Source organism: Rhinoderma darwinii, chromosome 2 (genome assembly GCF_050947455.1).
Source record: "Rhinoderma darwinii isolate aRhiDar2 chromosome 2, aRhiDar2.hap1, whole genome shotgun sequence".
NCBI classification, from domain to species: domain Eukaryota; kingdom Metazoa; phylum Chordata; class Amphibia; order Anura; family Rhinodermatidae; genus Rhinoderma; species Rhinoderma darwinii.
The window spans coordinates 268,638,658-268,655,420 of record NC_134688.1 but is presented as its reverse complement, the minus strand read 5'-3'; the positions used below and the strand labels follow the sequence as shown (position 1 = coordinate 268,655,420).

Below are 16,763 nucleotides of genomic sequence, written 5' to 3'. Positions count from 1 at the left end.
CAGATAATTAGACCTACGTGTATTAAAATTTAATAAACAAAAACAAAAAGATGTAAAAGGTCAACCTAAATTCTGCTGTTTATAACTATTCAGGAATATTCTCATATTTCTATGTAAAGAGACAGGCCTTTTGCTTGCAACATCTCCATCTATGATATAAGTTACATGACATTTATAATAATGTTGCATTCACGCCAATGTAACAGAAGATGAATTGTTGTTAATTATGGTCTCCATTAGGATAAGACTAACAATAACTTCATTTCAAAAGTTCCATTGCATTTTCTGATATTAACAATTGCATTAGCAAGAGAAAGAGAAATATAATGTACTTTTAATGTTAAGTTTAATAACCCAAAACACTCTATCATTTGACTTTTGCTGGCAGTATAAAAGGTGCTGTTAAATATAATTAAACCCTAAATGAGATTTTCTTGCTAGAAGCTAGGCTTCATTAAAATACATTGTAACGATAGGCTTCAATTACAATCCTAGTTCTTTGAAAAGGGAGTTTAACATAGAGAGATACCATGGCTATGGCAGGCAAGTTCTTGTCTATAAATGGCCCATGACAGCATACAGAAAAAATTGTCATTTTGTGGAATCAATCAATATTCTTAACCATTACTTATTTTGCGTAACAGTACAGAGCCAGGTCAATTGGAGGATGCAGGCATGTAATAAGTTTACATGGCTGCTGAACGGAAGTTTACATGGCGAATGTTGTTCCCCTCTGGGATATACTAAACTATGTAAGCATTTTACTGTGTTCTTTGTATTGGCTTGTAGTCAATGAGAAAATATGAAGTTCTCTGCACAAATATGTTTCGTTTAGGCCAGGATCACACTCACAGTTTTGCTGCAGACTTTGAGGCAGTTTTTTTTAGGAGACGCATCTGTCTTTTCTTTATACCTTCCATTGCTTATGGATCCACTTCTGGCTTTGGCTCAAAAAACTGAGCCAAAAACTGCCAAAATAACTGCATCAAAATTGTGTGCGTGATCCTGGCCTTATGGTGTTTTTTTTTGGAACCGGATGAGAAACTCCCCCCCCCCCCCCCCCTAATAATAAAAAAAAGAGTACAGCATGCTCTAGGTGTGGTGTTTTTAATGTTTCTTTTCTACACATACATCACAATTTTACCAGATACTGCACCGTAAGGGTATGTGCACACGTAAACTGCATTTACGTCTGAAATTACGGAGCTGTTTTCAGGAGAAAACAGCTCCGTAATTTCAGACGTAATTGCTCGTCCTCGAATTTGGCGAGGCGTCATTGACGGCCATAATTTAGAGCTGTTCTTCATTGAATTCAATGAAAAACGGCTCAAATTACGTCCAAAGAAGTGTCCTGCACTTCTTTAACGAGGCAGTCATTTTACGCGTCGTCGTTTGACAGCTGTCAAACGACGACGCATAAATTACAGGTCGTCGGCACAGTACGTCGGCAAACCCATTCAAATGAATGGGCAGATATTTGCCGACGTATTGGAGCCGTATTTTCAGGCGTAAATCGAGGCATAATACGCCTCGTTTACGCCTGAAAATAGGTCGTGTGAACCCATCCTAAAAATGCAACTGCCTGTATGACCTGTGTTGAAGTCCTTGAAGTCGTTTTCTAATGGCATTTTTTTGTGCGTTTGTGTAGTAATTGCAAAATGTGCTTATGGGCTTTATGATGCACTGTTAAGAAAACAACACTATAGTGGTGCGGATGGCGCTTGATAATCTAGTCTATGCCTTAAGAAAGAAAGTGAAGTAATAATATTATATATTACTGCAAATCATTTGAGTCGTCTCCAAAGCTGTCATTACTTAACTGCAGGGAGCTTATCCGTGTGGACAGAGAGAGATGTTGCGGCATATGTATTTTTAAGACTCTGTAAGATTACATCAAGCACTCTCTATTCTTTTAAGTGCTATGAATCACCCTTATGCTTCACTAAGAACAGATACTCTTTCTTCATAATTATACTGTAGGAAGTGAATCACAAGTGGCAGTCAGTAGAGGTGGCCAGTCAACCGGTTCCATAAAAGTAGATAGGTTAAAAACAACACGTTCCAAATTAAATTGAGTTATTGGCAGAAAGAAGAGAGGAAACCTTCACCCCAGGGGACAGAGCTTTTATCATTCATACCAGTACGGACAAATCTGTTATCATCTGCTTCAGGTAAATTGCTACTTTACAGAATGCATAAATTAACGAGTTAACGAACGAATGAATGTATGAACGAAGTAACTTTTTTAGGCTTAGCTTTTTGCTTTTAGTAGAGGTTAAATGTAGCATATGAAATACAATAGCGTTATGTATTAACACATTGGGATTAAGAAGTCATCAGACATACCCTGTGTGAAAAACCATTTGACTGCAGCAATATCTTCCTACAGGTACAATGCCATACGCTATAAATGTCAAACACAATTTTTTTTAATTAATTTTCTTTGCCATCAACCATCCTATTTATGCGAAACGGCTTTATAACTATATTATTGTCTCTTTTTCCTGTTATGCTTGCCTCATTCTCCATTTCACCTCCCCGCTGATAGAAACTGTCAGACAAACCTTTGCAAAGTAAGCGATTGCTCGCATTGAACTTCAACTACAAGACAAATTGCACCACTTCAGCTTCATCGCATTTGCCCCATGAGAGAGATGCCATCATTTAATGCCGCTAAGGAAAAAGTGCTTAGTAAGGAGGAGAAAGGACATAGACTAGCACTTTCTGCACCAAACACATATCACTTGGACACTTGATCTGGTATAAAAAAAGTCTTTTTTTTTTCTTTTACATTCTGTAAAAATAAAAGCTATTTATGGGAGTCAGTACAACACAGTTGTTGTTAGAAAAATACATAAGTACTTAGAGTTAATGGAGTAGTTGGCACCACAATATTACAACAATGTACCCCATGTAAAAACAAGTGCACACGTTTCCAGCTCACCCTGTATGCCTATGCTTCATACAGACACTTGGCCATGTTAAAAGGCTACTAAAATCTGGCCAGTCTTGCAGTCTATGACTGGTTTGTGAATACACAGCCATATTTCCAATCTTCCCAGTGTAAGAGAGAAAATCTTCTTTGTGACTGTGCCATCTTCACCCATGGGATAACCACATGGCAATTTTCATAATTTCTTTCAGGGAGTTTCGGAAGGATTTGACTCCAGCGTAATCCTAGATATATTTTCCTCCCCTTATAGGTTGCCTTTTTCTGCTCATGTTTCTTGGCCAGATATGGGGGCTGTACAGCTCTCCCTTTAGATTTTTCAGTCCCAGAGCTTGTCTTGTGTCCTTGCGTGTCACACCTGCACTCCCCGTCCATGCATTTGTATAACTTGAGCACGTAAGGTCTGAATGCCACTCAGAATAGTTTTCTGATGTTCCACAGATGTTATGCCTAGACTCATGACATCCCTGCAAAAATCAAATGGGAATGCTCACACAGCGGGTATAATTGTCATGGAATAAACTAGGTTCTCATTATTTTTAATCATTCCAATAAAAAATTCCCACTGTTTTATACAGTTTCCTAAAATCTTCCTTTATTTTGGCCTTAACCAACACGTTCCATCAGATTAAAAACTGATTCATCAAGATATACCGTATAGGCTAGGATTTACTTTAGATGACAAAGTTGCTGTATGGTTAGGACAAACATAGGCTGAAGATTTCAGCAGACCCTTTTTAGGGTGGTCTCTCTAATCCTACTGTAGGAAATAATAAGGGCACTAGATTAATAGGCCTGGTATAGGTACAATTTTAGGATTTATATACTTTAATGATTTAATCTTTAAAATTCCCAATCACAAATTGAAATTGTGGGTTATGGGACCCTACAATTGTCCTGATGACATTCAAGATTGTCGACATTGTTTGCTGCTGCGGAAAATATGATTATACATTATAGATAACTTACAAATATTATCATAAAGAGCAACTTACTGAACTGTCATCCGGGACACTGACTCCAGGTAGCAATACCCTGCTGCTGTGAAGTTATCCTTGTATCTCTCCATTTCAATGGCCTCCAGCCATTCTCCCACAGAACTAAATGAAGGGAATGATGTAAATGTCCGCTCAATTAATGGAATGGAAGTGCTCAGTGATCTACAAAATAAAGAGGCACAATCAATTTTGCAGTTAGTTTTGGGAACCATAGCAGGAAACATTTGTGGATTCTTTCTTACTTTTGTTTGTATTGATTTGTACTGTTTGAGATATCAAAATAACCCATAAACACAATTATACAGTATAAGGCCCCATGCACACGACCGTAAAAAAACTCAGTAATTGCGGACCGCAATACGGCCTGTAATTACGGACCCGCCCGGTTCAATTGGCTGTGGTAAACCTTTCCGTATCGCTACGGAAGGATGTCTGTACCGTAGAACCGTGCCGGTTCTACACTTTGTAAGGGAGCACGGCACGAAAATGCGGCCCGCGGCAGCCGGCGTGATTACGGGCACAGCTGTGTGTATGGGGCCTAACACACTTAAGCAAAAAACATCAAACAGGCTGGTAGAGTTCTAATCATAAAGACAGGAAAAAAACAGAATGTACATTTCTTCATACATGTGCTAAAACAGTGCAGATTATAGTATGTAACACATACATTACACTCATATGTAATATAAATTGAAAATCTTGAATGCTTTCCTTCTGTATTGTGCAAAAACTAAAATCATAAGTCTGTTAGTGGACAGTTTTAACCACTTAAGGACCAGGCCATTTTTTTTTTATTATTGTTTTTTGTCCGCCCCACCTTCCAAGGGCCACTACTTTTTTTACTTTTCCATTGTCATAGCCGTATGAGGGCTTGTTTTTTGCAAGACAAATTGTAGTCTTTAATGCCACCATTTATTGTACGATATAATGTACTGAAAACGTCAAAATATTTTTTAGTGGGGTGGAATAGAAATAAAACAGCTATACCTTCATAGTTTTTTTGGGTGTGGTAAAAACTATATGTTAACTTTATTCTGCGAGTCAATACCATTACGGCGATACCACATTTATATTTTGTTTTTTAATGATGTACTACTTTTACAAAGACATTTTTTTTAAATTTAAATTCTGTGTCGCCATAATCTGAGAGCCATAACTTTTATATTTTTTGGTCGATGAAGCAGTGTGAGTAAAAACTATAATTTTCATTGGTACCTTTTGATTACTTTTTACTTCATTTTTTGGGGAACTAAGGTGACCAAAAAACAGCAATTCTAGTTTTAAATTAACAATTTTTTAAATTTGTTTTTACTCCCCCTAGAGTACTTGAACAAGCGTTAGATCACTGTTACAATAAATGGCAATGCCTATTTATTTTCTGGGCCACTGTATCTAATCCTATCATGTGTGATACAGTCTGCCGAGCTGTGTATCTAAGCCAATCATGTTTGCTACTGTCTGCTGAGCTGCTGTACCTAAGCCTATCATGTGTGATACTGTCTGCTGATCCACAATAATTCATCTTATCTAGTGGTATAGCTACAGGGGTCACATCCTTATAGATATGCTGTCTCTGACATATAATTTTTTTTGGGTTGGAAGGGAAACATATATTTTAGGACTTGTGCCCCTTGATCTTTTAAGACCCTAGCAATGCCACTGGCTGCTTGTGCTGCATCGATGGCTCAGTTAAGAGACCGAGCGATGCAGCTTAAAGTTACAGATGAGCCGAAGATATCCAAGCTGAACTTTTGCACCGAGGCACATAAACTTTTCGCTAAGCCCATGCTCAGAGCTATGACCCTGAATAAGGCCTACCGGTAGGGATAGGTCTTTCTTGATAAGCATTTAACTGGAACATGCTATAAAGTAAAAGAAAAGGATTAAATGGTATTTATCTACAAAAAGGTGATATAATAGGTTTCTTCCATGTACAACATGACACATTACTTTATTTTACAGTCAACTCCTTAAAAACAAAATAAGGAATGTCATGGTGTCAATTGATCTCCTTAACATTCAATTATAATATATTAAACAATATAGGCCTACCCTCCACCTATCTGCATTGTTTATTTATTATCCATAGCAGTAATGTAGCCATATACTGGATATTAGGTGGCTTTGAAAAAAAACAACAACAAAAAAAACAGATTTATTAATCTACTAATCTAAAAAAATAATAATCTCATAACAAACATAAATAAACCCAGAAGCTAAATGATAGTTTGAGGAAACAGGCGCCTTTCGGCTGTTTTATGTGGTTACGTGGCTACGAAAGATTTTGGTAATTGAATTACACCAAGAAGGGGCAACACTTTGACTTACAAATAAAAGATGCCAAAAACATTTCCAACCACATTTTATAGGATCTCACCCATATATTTATGTATTAATGTATATATATCCTATACTGGACAGTAATAAATATGCTTGTGCTATAGAATTTTCTTAATGATAATAGTTGCATCTACAAATCACACTGCCATTATAATTTAGAAGGAGGTTAAAGATATTCTTTGAAGAGACAATGACTTAAATAAACACGGCATGAAAGAGGATGTCAAGGAAAAGGAACTTTTACCAGTTTGTTAAAAAATAATATACACAAATATGAAAGCAAAGTCAACATTATAAGATACATGAGCTATGTGTCATTTCTTCAATGTCATATTCCTTATATTGGTGACCTCAGTGAGCAGACTGATTTTCTTTTTATATATCATTATTTCCAAGCAATTCCAATCCTAATACCACCATAATGACTTCAATATAAAGACAATAACAGCAATTTGAACACCATTCACCATAGAATTTAGACATAGACACTTTGCATCTATCTTGGAATGCTTCTTAAAGCAAAACTATTACCAAAACATTTTTAGTTTATTTAAAAGACTTTTCTTTTCTTTATTTATTTTAAAGCATAAGTATCATTACAGGGGAATTTTCAGGAGGAGCCATTGTCTGTACTTGAGTAATATAAGCCACATTGTCACCTGTATGATGTATTTTTCAGCTCTACTACTCCTCGGCAGGTTCTATTTCTAATTGTCAGTTCCTTCTGCGCTTTGTTCCAGAAAGGATGAGCACTAGCTGCTATGATGTTTTCCAACACTTAGGAGGACTTCACCCTCTCCCGTAAGCCCATAATTCTGCGCCTGAATTAGCCGAGGGTTCGGATCAGCGTACTGTGTTAGCTCATCATAGTCTCCCAGCCTAAACACTGTGTACAATCATCTCCTCCTCCAAGACATGAGAACTGGCAGCCTGTCTACAGATCTGCACATTTGCTCAGGTGTGTCTGGTGCTGGCACTAGCCCTATGTAGTGATATTCTATACAAGCTGTTTAATCTATTTAGTAAATTAGTGGATTGCACAAAACCAACAAGTTATACACTATATGGCCAAAATTATCTAGTCACCTACCATCACACCTAAATGAGCTTGTTGGACATATCAATTTGGAGTTGGGCCCCTTTTACAGCTATAACAGCTTCTACTCTTCTGAGAAGACTTTCCACAAGATTTTGGAGTGTTTCTGTGAGAACCTGTGCCCATTCAGCCAAAAGAACATTTGTGAGGTCAGACACTGATGTTGGACGAGAAGGTCTGACTTGCAATCAGTGTTCCAATTTATCTTGAAGGTGTTCGGGAAAAGGTTGAGGTCAAGGTTCTCTGCAAGCCACTTGGGTTCCTTCACACCAAACTCTTCAAACTATGTCTTTATTGGATTTTGTCTTTGGGACTGTGAAGCAATGATCTCTAGCAACAGTGTTGGATCTAAGCGGATTTCAATATACAAAGTTTGGCCACAGTTGCATAAAAAGGGTATACATCATAGTAAATCTCCATCAAAATATAAGTGGGCTTATGTAGAACCCTTACCCAAAATAGGAAAACCATCTTCATTAATTCACATTTTAGAAATATGTCCACAAATTCTAATTGACCAGACTCATTTACATTGATACCTTCCTGCTCCGGTTAAAAGGATCTCCTGCTTCAGGTACATATATGACTTTCCATGATCCGCTCAATATTATGTGGCATTTAGAAACATATCTTGTGTGGTTCTAAAGGTACTGAACTTCTGAAGATCATCTTTTGAGTTCAATAATGTGTGGCTCTGATCTGACATATCAAATGTCTATAAGGCTGGTTTTAGAGGGCTGCAAAACGATTGCATTTCATTCTTTTGTATTACAGACGTAACACCCGGATCTCCCACACTTACACTTAACTGAGCTTAGATCCCAACAGAGTTCTATGGTGATCTAAATTATTCTTTCTAGAACCGTGGGGTGTCTCGGTCTTGCAGCTTTTTCTATGTCATTGATTTTGATTGCAATTGTTGCATATAGCAGCAGTGCATTACCTTGAACAATTAATGTTTTTATTTTTCTGTACTGTGATGTAACAGCTAAATCCTGTTTTAGTATCTGTTTTACTCCATGGTTGAAAAATCATATTCCAATAGCCAATCACTATGAAAACTATAAATCTGTAATTATATTAAAAACCACTATTAAATTCCTCTATATAGGAGTCATTTAAATATAATTATACATCAGTAGAAAGAACACAGAAGCATTATGCTACAATCTATACAAACCAAACCAATTGCACAGCAAGAAATGGAACATTTGAGAGGACTGAAAGAGAAGGCAGGTATTGTAAAGATCACAGGGTAATCAAAGTAGCAGCATTTCGTGACTGTAAAATAGGATCGAAAATTACATGTTTTTAAAGTTAAAGATGCTATCTTTTTCAAATAGCAGAAAAGATTAACTGCAGTGGACTTTGTAATAATACATGGAAAATATGGCTCTGTATGGTAAAAAATGGCCCCACATGAACAGTGCTCCATATAACATGTAGGCCAGAGATAAATGGTCCCTTTCTAAAACCAACAGCATTAGTAATTGTCTTTAATACGCTAAAATGTAGACGGTCCTACAGCTAACATTGCCAACTCTGATCTAACCAATGGGCACCTCAACTTCAACTATGGAACAGTATTAAATTTTCCTACTTAATAGTAAACTACTACCCTTGGTTTTCATCCAACTTCTTGCCTGGAATACACTGAAGTGATACAGTACTGAAATTGATTTCGTTAAGCTGAAATGCAGTATTCAATAAAAATGTGATTTGGACGCTCCCTACCTGGTTACAACAGTGTAGTATACCTGGGGCATTAATGTGTTAAATTACTGGCTGCATATTGTTACAATGTTATATGACTTGGGCCGGAGTGCTTCGTGTGGCTCAGTCAGCGTATTGCCTAGCTGGAGAATAAAGCAAGCATCCTGAAGTCTGGCCTGATAACCTGTGTCATACACTACAAACAGACATAAAATAGGATTACAGCCTTAGGCTACATGCACACGAACGTGCTTTTGCGGCCGCAATTCCCCCGAAAATCCACAGGAGAATTGCGGCCCCATTCATTCCTATGGGGCCATGCATATGACCGTGGTTTCCAGGCTCATAGCAAGTAATGGCCGCGATTTGCACATGGCTACAGTCGTGTGCATGAGGCCTTAGAAAACTACTGTATGTAGTTAAAAGACATAAGAGAACTTGGTGACTTCAGTAGAAAGGCTTTTAACCTACAGATGTAGCCAAGTCTATCTTGACTATGATAACATGCTGCAGCGTGATATCATATAACAAAAGCCATTGAAAAGCCAATGAAAAAGTCAAGTTAAAGTTTCTTGCCACTGTGTATTTAATGCGTTAAAAGTCAAGATTAATATGGTTACATCTGTGGCATAGTTTTGGAGTGTTGAAGCAGCTGAAGTACCTAGAGAAAAGTCATGTAAACATCATGCAAACTTCATGCAAATGCAGAAAGGATTAGGCTTAGGTTTCTTGCTGCTTCAGCAAACCCCCCCCCCCCCCCCAACAGCTCTGCACGCAATGAACAACAGTTTTATTTTTTACAATTCAATCCAGACTAGGTATAATTACAGCCGGTTCAGCGAGAACCCGGAACAGATCCCCTGCACTCAATTGTATCCATGTCCTTAGGATGCGGATACAATTGATTTGTCTAGTGAAGCCCTGTGAGGCATAGAATGCCACGCCTTTCGCCATTTTAGCAATGATGCAGTCGGCGAGATGAAGTCATCACACAGCTGCATCGTTACACTGGATAAGGCCTGGCGTCGCTGGAGGACGGCGTGGTAATGGGGACAGGTGAGCATATAATGTTTTTTTTCTTTTACAGTGGGCAGTGTTGGGAGCACTATCTACATGGGGCACTATCTGCAGGGGGCCCTATCTACAGGGGACTCTATAGGGGGCCCTATCGACACGGGACGCTACAGGGGGCACTATCTACAGGGGACTCTACAGGGGGCCCTATCTAGAGTGGACTCTACGGGGAGCTGTAGTTTTATGTCATACAATCTTATATGGCAGGGGTTACACTGAATTTGCAAATGATCTATATATGTCATGAGCTTGATTCTGGTGTTGTATTTATGTACTTAGCTTGGTTCTGGTGTTGTATTTATGTGTGAGCTTGGTTATGGTGTTGTATTTATATACTGAGCTTGGTTCGGGTGCTGTATATATGTACTGAGGTTGGTTCTGTCACCGTATCTGTGCATTAGCCGGGAGATTTGTTGCGGCTTACTGCACACGTCGCACTGTCCTCCACCCTTCTCACAGTTCCCAGCCTTACTAAATAGGCTGAGCACACCTAGGATTTTGAATGTGTGCATATAGGTCTATACTTAATGGGTGAGTTTAATATAATGTGTGGGTAGGCATGTACGCTTATGTAATTATATACATAGTGTGAAGATCCAGTTAAACATTCTGCACAGGGAATTTCTTTATTTAGAGTCCACTTTAATATAGGGTGTATTGGAATATTGTAATTGTTTTTGATTATTAGAATAATTTTTCATGGCATGCTACACCACAAAACACAGCAACCCCCCCCCCCCTTCCTGGCGCATATGTCTCTATGTCAAATGTAATATCCTGGAAAATGTAAGGATTTCAGCTTCTGAATGTAAGCAAGACAATTCCCACTCACTGACAGCAAATACAATTATTATTATTATTTTTTTAAAGTTGCATAACTTACACTATATAAAATGTGAAAATCTATTTATAGGGTTTGTCAGATACCCTATAAGGGAATTATGAGTTAATAGAAGGGGTCCCACGTATAAAGATCCTTATCTTTTTAGCCACAGTTGGAGTATTTACAAAAATACTCTTTCTCTTGCTCTGGAGGACTCAGCAGATCCATGCATACATGAACAGCCTATGATTTCAATGAGAACTAAATATTGCTTAACTTCACCTGAACAATTTGAACAATTGTTGCGGGATTCCTCCCACAGTTTACAATTGATAACTGAGGGTTTCAGCAGCAGGATACCCTGTTGTCAACTATAATTATCAGGAGACTTTTCTAGAAAATGTATTGTCCACAGCAGACAAAGCATTTAAGCTTTGCCACAACTGTTTTCCTGGAAAAGGACCAGTGGAAAATTAACTTCTGTTTTGATCAGCTATTTTTTTTTTTCTCGGGAGCTTACATTGAGTTTTGATGACTGACAAATAAGCATTTTAATCAAATTTATTCCCGTGTTAATCCTCCCTTTAAGTAGACTGTTTATGTTCCTATCAATGGTATGCAATGTGGGTTTAAAGTAAAAGAATACTAAACTTGCCAAATATATATTCCATATTCTATTTAATCACTGTGTTAGGATATCAGGAACCATAGCTAAGGAAAGATTGGAGGGGGCATTGTCTGTTTGGCTGATACTGTACTGATGCTGATCTATCTGTTAGGATTTTTTTTATAGTGTAGTCTGTAGTATGAGTATATTACTGGTTCTCTCTGTGGCCTTCTGGGCCTTTTTGTTTGAATTCAATTTAATCCAATCTTTATAGCCCTTGCATTGATTTATATGTAAGGAGATCCATCTTGAGAGCCATCCATGGGCACCTTGACAGATTCTAAGCTCTCTCTCTCTCTGCCTCTGTTGCCCCGCTCTTGCATAGTTGCTGAAGTCGGCAAAATTTTAACAAAGAGTTTCAAAGTGTGTGAACTTTATGTGCTCCTGCTATTAAATACATGTATTGATCAGTGCTTACTGTAGATTACAATACTTGATTTAGTACTTGATTCTGAAGTAAACTAGTGTTGTAGGAAAAACACTCAAGGATTAGTTTATAGCTGACTTGGAAAACATTACATTCATTTCACTCGGCTCCACAGAAAATGTGATGTGTGAATGATACTAGTTTAATAGAACATCATGCCAACCTAGCACATCATATTTTACGCTAGGTTTAGTTTTCCTTTTAATGCCAGTTAGACGGATAGGTCACTACATTTCTGTAGTCTTGTGAAATAGTGGATGGGGTCAAGCAATTGAAAGGAATACATCACATAGTAATAAAATGCAATCATTTGGCATGCATGGTTTATGCTAACGGTTTTCTGCAGAGTATGACAATGATCTTTTGTACTGATGCATAAAATTTTTTTGTTGAACAATGCATTGTATCAAAATCAAATGAAGGTTTAAAAATGCATGGAGGACATAATAACTCATACTCGCAGTATAAATATTTCTCTAAAAACAGAGATGTATGTAATTTCCTTCTTTTCTGGATGATGGATCAATAAATGGTCTTGGAGATAGAGAGGTGTTTCCATCATAGCATCCATGCACCATCAGCAAAGTGTTAGGGATAATCACTTCAGTTTTTGCTTGTTCTGGAAATCTTACATTCTCTACTTAACTTGATAACACTCCAGCTGGGAACAGGATTTGTGTACGGCAAGACCTCTGGGCCACTGCGGATGTACAGTCTGATGATGAATAAAATATCGAGCGGTGGAGAAAGCAAGACAGCACACAAAGCAACAGGCTAATATTAGACCACATAGAATCTAAGCCAATAAATGTTCCCATAATAGGTAAGATCTAGGCTCGTGAAATACCAACAACATAACAAGTCAGCAGGAATCTCAATTTTATAGAGAGAGAAATGTGAAAAGAAATTATCCTGTACAGCCTTATACTACAGGCTCTGTTTCACATGAGCAACTTCACGGCACTCCGCTGGACAGCTTATTTCTAGGATAGATGGCCCAACCAACATTTCAGTGTGCATAGATAAGAGTGTACAATTGTTTTCGAGCAACCAGTTCTATTATTTGCAGGCACAGCCATGGAAGCTGTCATGTTTACCTCAATCTATTAATACCTTACTTACTATTCTCTTTTTTTTTTTTTTTTAAAGCGTGAATTAGGGTAGTGTCACATACTGGTGATAAAACTAGATGAATATAATACCCTATTATCAGGTCATTGAATTATATGGCCCCTATAAATGCCCTTCATGCCCATTAAATGTTTCATAAATAGCCCATATCTAAAAGCATTAACCGAGAAAGGTCAATTTACATATAATTTAGCATCAGCTTCATTTCTATATAGGTTAGTCCGGAATATCAAAACCATATAATTTATATTGTAGCAAAAATCTCAAAACTGCATTATAACCAGGGGTAGTAGCAAATATACAAAAGAAAATAGACCCTAAACAGTTTAACTAACAAAAAAAATCCTTTCATCATTCAGAATAATAAGTATGGCCTACTTAGAAAAAAATTGTCAAATGTTTTGATAGTCTTGCTTTGATGGTGTTAATCAGCCTTAATATTGTTTTTTACAATAAGACCTGATGCACACTGTCCATTTTGTTATAATACATAAAACGCCGCCCAGAGCCTGCTACATATTGTGATAACTGTCCTAGAAACATTGTTTCCAGGGGAGAATATGAGGCACCATACAACGCATGTTCTGTCTTCAGTGCCTGAACTGCCGCTCATTAGTGCAGCGCCGGCCGCATCACCTCATGCTGACCGGGCGCGCACTTCCTGTCAGGAGCGGGGCAATGGCTGTATTACACAGCCGCAGCCCCGCTCTATAACGGCGGAGATCAGAGAAACCGCTCATCTCCGCCGTTATTCCCCTGAATGCTGCGATCAAAGCTGACTGCAGTATTCAGGGGAAAGTGAGAAGGGGGGATGGCCCTGGATCGCGTCACAGGGAATTCCTGTGACGCGATCGAGGGCCATACCATATATGGGCAGACAGCCCAGGGTCTATTGACGGACCCCAGGGCTGTCTTACCATATTTCATGTTGTTAGGACATACCCAAGTATGTCCTAACAACTGCCTGTGTATTATCCGTCCACAGGTTAATGTACTGGCACATATCTTATATATGTCAGTACATTAAAGTTTAAAAATAAAGTAAAAACAAAGTATTGTTAAATTTTAAAAAAAATACACCTTCACCTTTTTTACAATAAACATTAAAATAAGTCTCAATACATAAAATAGACACATTCAGTAATGGCGCGGACAACAATGTTTTTGCATCATTTATGATGTGTACGCTGTAAAAAAAATGAAATAAACACGGCTTTCATTTACTTATTAATGTGAGGCGCGAGGTGCGATGAATTTACCCTCCATGTTCCTCACATTAATAGTAATTAACCCCATCATGTACCTCGCACATTAACCCAATATGACTGAGAAACATGATGGGATTAATTACTATTAATGTGAGGCGCGTTCAAAATTCATCACACGTTGCGCCTCACATCAGAAAACGGAAGAATTTTTTTTTTATTACTGTTGGCAAAAGTATCGAAATTGGTATCGAAATCGCAATACTAAACGAAGTATCGGTATCGAAGTCCAAATTCTGGTATCGTGACATCCCTAGTCTACATATTGTCTACACACAGGTTGTGTGTTACCTTGTGAGCCTGCAGTCCGGTACACAGGCTCCCGGGATGCACGGAATCCGCCACGGATCTGAGGGAAGCCGGTATTAGCCGCCAGGGAACATCTCTGTAAGATCCTCTGGCCCGCCCTTTCCTCTCATTCCCTGCCTCTCAGATCTCGCGCGATGAAGCAGCCTATCTGCGCATGCGCGAGTTCAAAGAGACAGAGAGTCCTGGGTCCTGCCGCCGATGGCCATAGTGAAGCGCTCCTGCACGAAATGGTGAGTATATCTTAAATTCTATATTTTAAGGGTAAAAGTTGGGGGTCGTCTTATACGCCCAGTCGTCTTATACGCTGACATATACGGTAATTTGTATATGTTTGAAAACAGATGCAAAAATGCAATATGCTCACATGACTAAATAAATTATTTCTTTTTTTTTATTGGATTGATTTTATTATGCTTTCCTCTGATCAAAAAGTGAGAAATTGACACAATATGTTAATCCACACAAAATCTAGAAAAAATGAAAGGGTAAATTCCCACCTTGTTGACGTCAATGTTGCAGACTTGCTTTTTTCAGGGCTTTGGCCATGTTTGCTTAGTATATTGTGAATGTGAGTAAATTTTGGTCTGTCATTCCTATCTTTTTGCCAGCAATCTAACATCAACTGGTGTAGAGGAGGAGGAGAGTTTATTGGTGCTGGAAGTCTAAATCCATCTTCTATAGCCTTGATGACCTGGGATTGTCATACACAGAAAATGATAAAAAATTCAATACATTATAAAAAAAATTATAAGTTGTCTGAATTTTAAAAAAAAAGCAGACAGTTGTCTGAAATAAAATAAAAAAGCAGACAGTTGTAAAGAAATTTTACATTTGAAAGTATAAAAATATAAGGATTTTTTTGGAATTGTAGAAACATTTCACATTGTTTCTAAACAATTGCTATCATGGAGTTTAATGCAGTTACACTATAATAAGATCTATGAATTATTAACAGTGCAATTGCTTAGAACAAAGTCATTAATTAAGCTTAAAGGGGTATTTCTAGCTCAATATTTTAGGGCATATCCATGGGCTATGCCATAAATATCTAATAGATGAGCATCCAGGTAGAAAATGAGGTGGCCGTAGCTCTCTCCATTAGGTTCAATGTGAGATACAGAACAGTCGAGCAAACATGCACACTCAGCCACCTCTCCATTTATTTTCCAAGTGGATGTGACAGCCACTGGCCACTTTACCGGGCGGAACAGGGATCAGGCAACCCCCATTCTCCAGATAGCTGCAGGTCCCAGAGTTGGAACTCACATCTTTCAGACATTTATGGCATATCCTGTGGATACTTGAATACCTCTTTAACTTGGTCACATAGATTTAGACTAGAATTATCCTAACTGCTCAGAATAATGAGCATACCCATGAAATGGAGAGGAGTATTTGACCAATGATAGAGTCCACTTCCATCCTCCCAGGGCTCAACAGGAACTCAGCAGTTCCTAGTGCATGCTGGCAATTTTCACCTAGATAACACAAGTTTGTCTATGAATATATAAATTATAAAATCGTTTATTTTATGTATATGTATAATGTTACCCTAATGTATGAACACTTTCAGTTATAAATATAAGCAAAAGAGAGACCAATAATCTTTATAAAACTTACATCTTGATTGGACATGTCCCAGTAGGGTCTTTCCCCGTAGGACATGACTTCCCACATGACTATGCCAAAACTCCAGACATCACTAGCAGTGCTGTAGCGATGATACTGGATTGCTTCTGGTGCTGTCCATAAGACTGTCCTCTTTCCACCCTAAAATTAAAAATGCAGACAAACATGGCTGTGAACCGCATATGCCAAATCGAATTTTGTAATGAGAAATATTTATATAATTCAAGATAAAGTGACATACAATGATGACAACATTCGTTCATATGAACAATATAGCCCAACGTCTCCTGTCTCAAACAAAGATAGACTAAAGTAAAGTACATAACAAGATAATATTGATA

At 37.9% G+C, this 16,763-nt stretch overlaps 1 protein-coding gene across 1 annotated transcript in view; it reads right to left on the bottom strand.

The window, feature by feature from the left end:
• Positions 1–1,245: 1,245 nt before the first annotated feature.
• EPHA10 (EPH receptor A10) overlaps positions 1,246–16,763 on the bottom strand; it is a 615,889-nt gene continuing 600,371 nt past the window's right edge. The window contains exons 14-17 of the mRNA XM_075853250.1: positions 16,414–16,563; positions 15,291–15,484; positions 3,946–4,110; positions 1,246–3,417 (exon numbers count right to left, since the gene is read on the bottom strand). Of these exons, the coding sequence (XP_075709365.1) occupies positions 3,303–3,417; positions 3,946–4,110; positions 15,291–15,484; positions 16,414–16,563 (624 nt within the window). The 3' untranslated portion in view covers positions 1,246–3,302. The remainder of the gene's footprint in view (positions 3,418–3,945; positions 4,111–15,290; positions 15,485–16,413; positions 16,564–16,763) is intronic.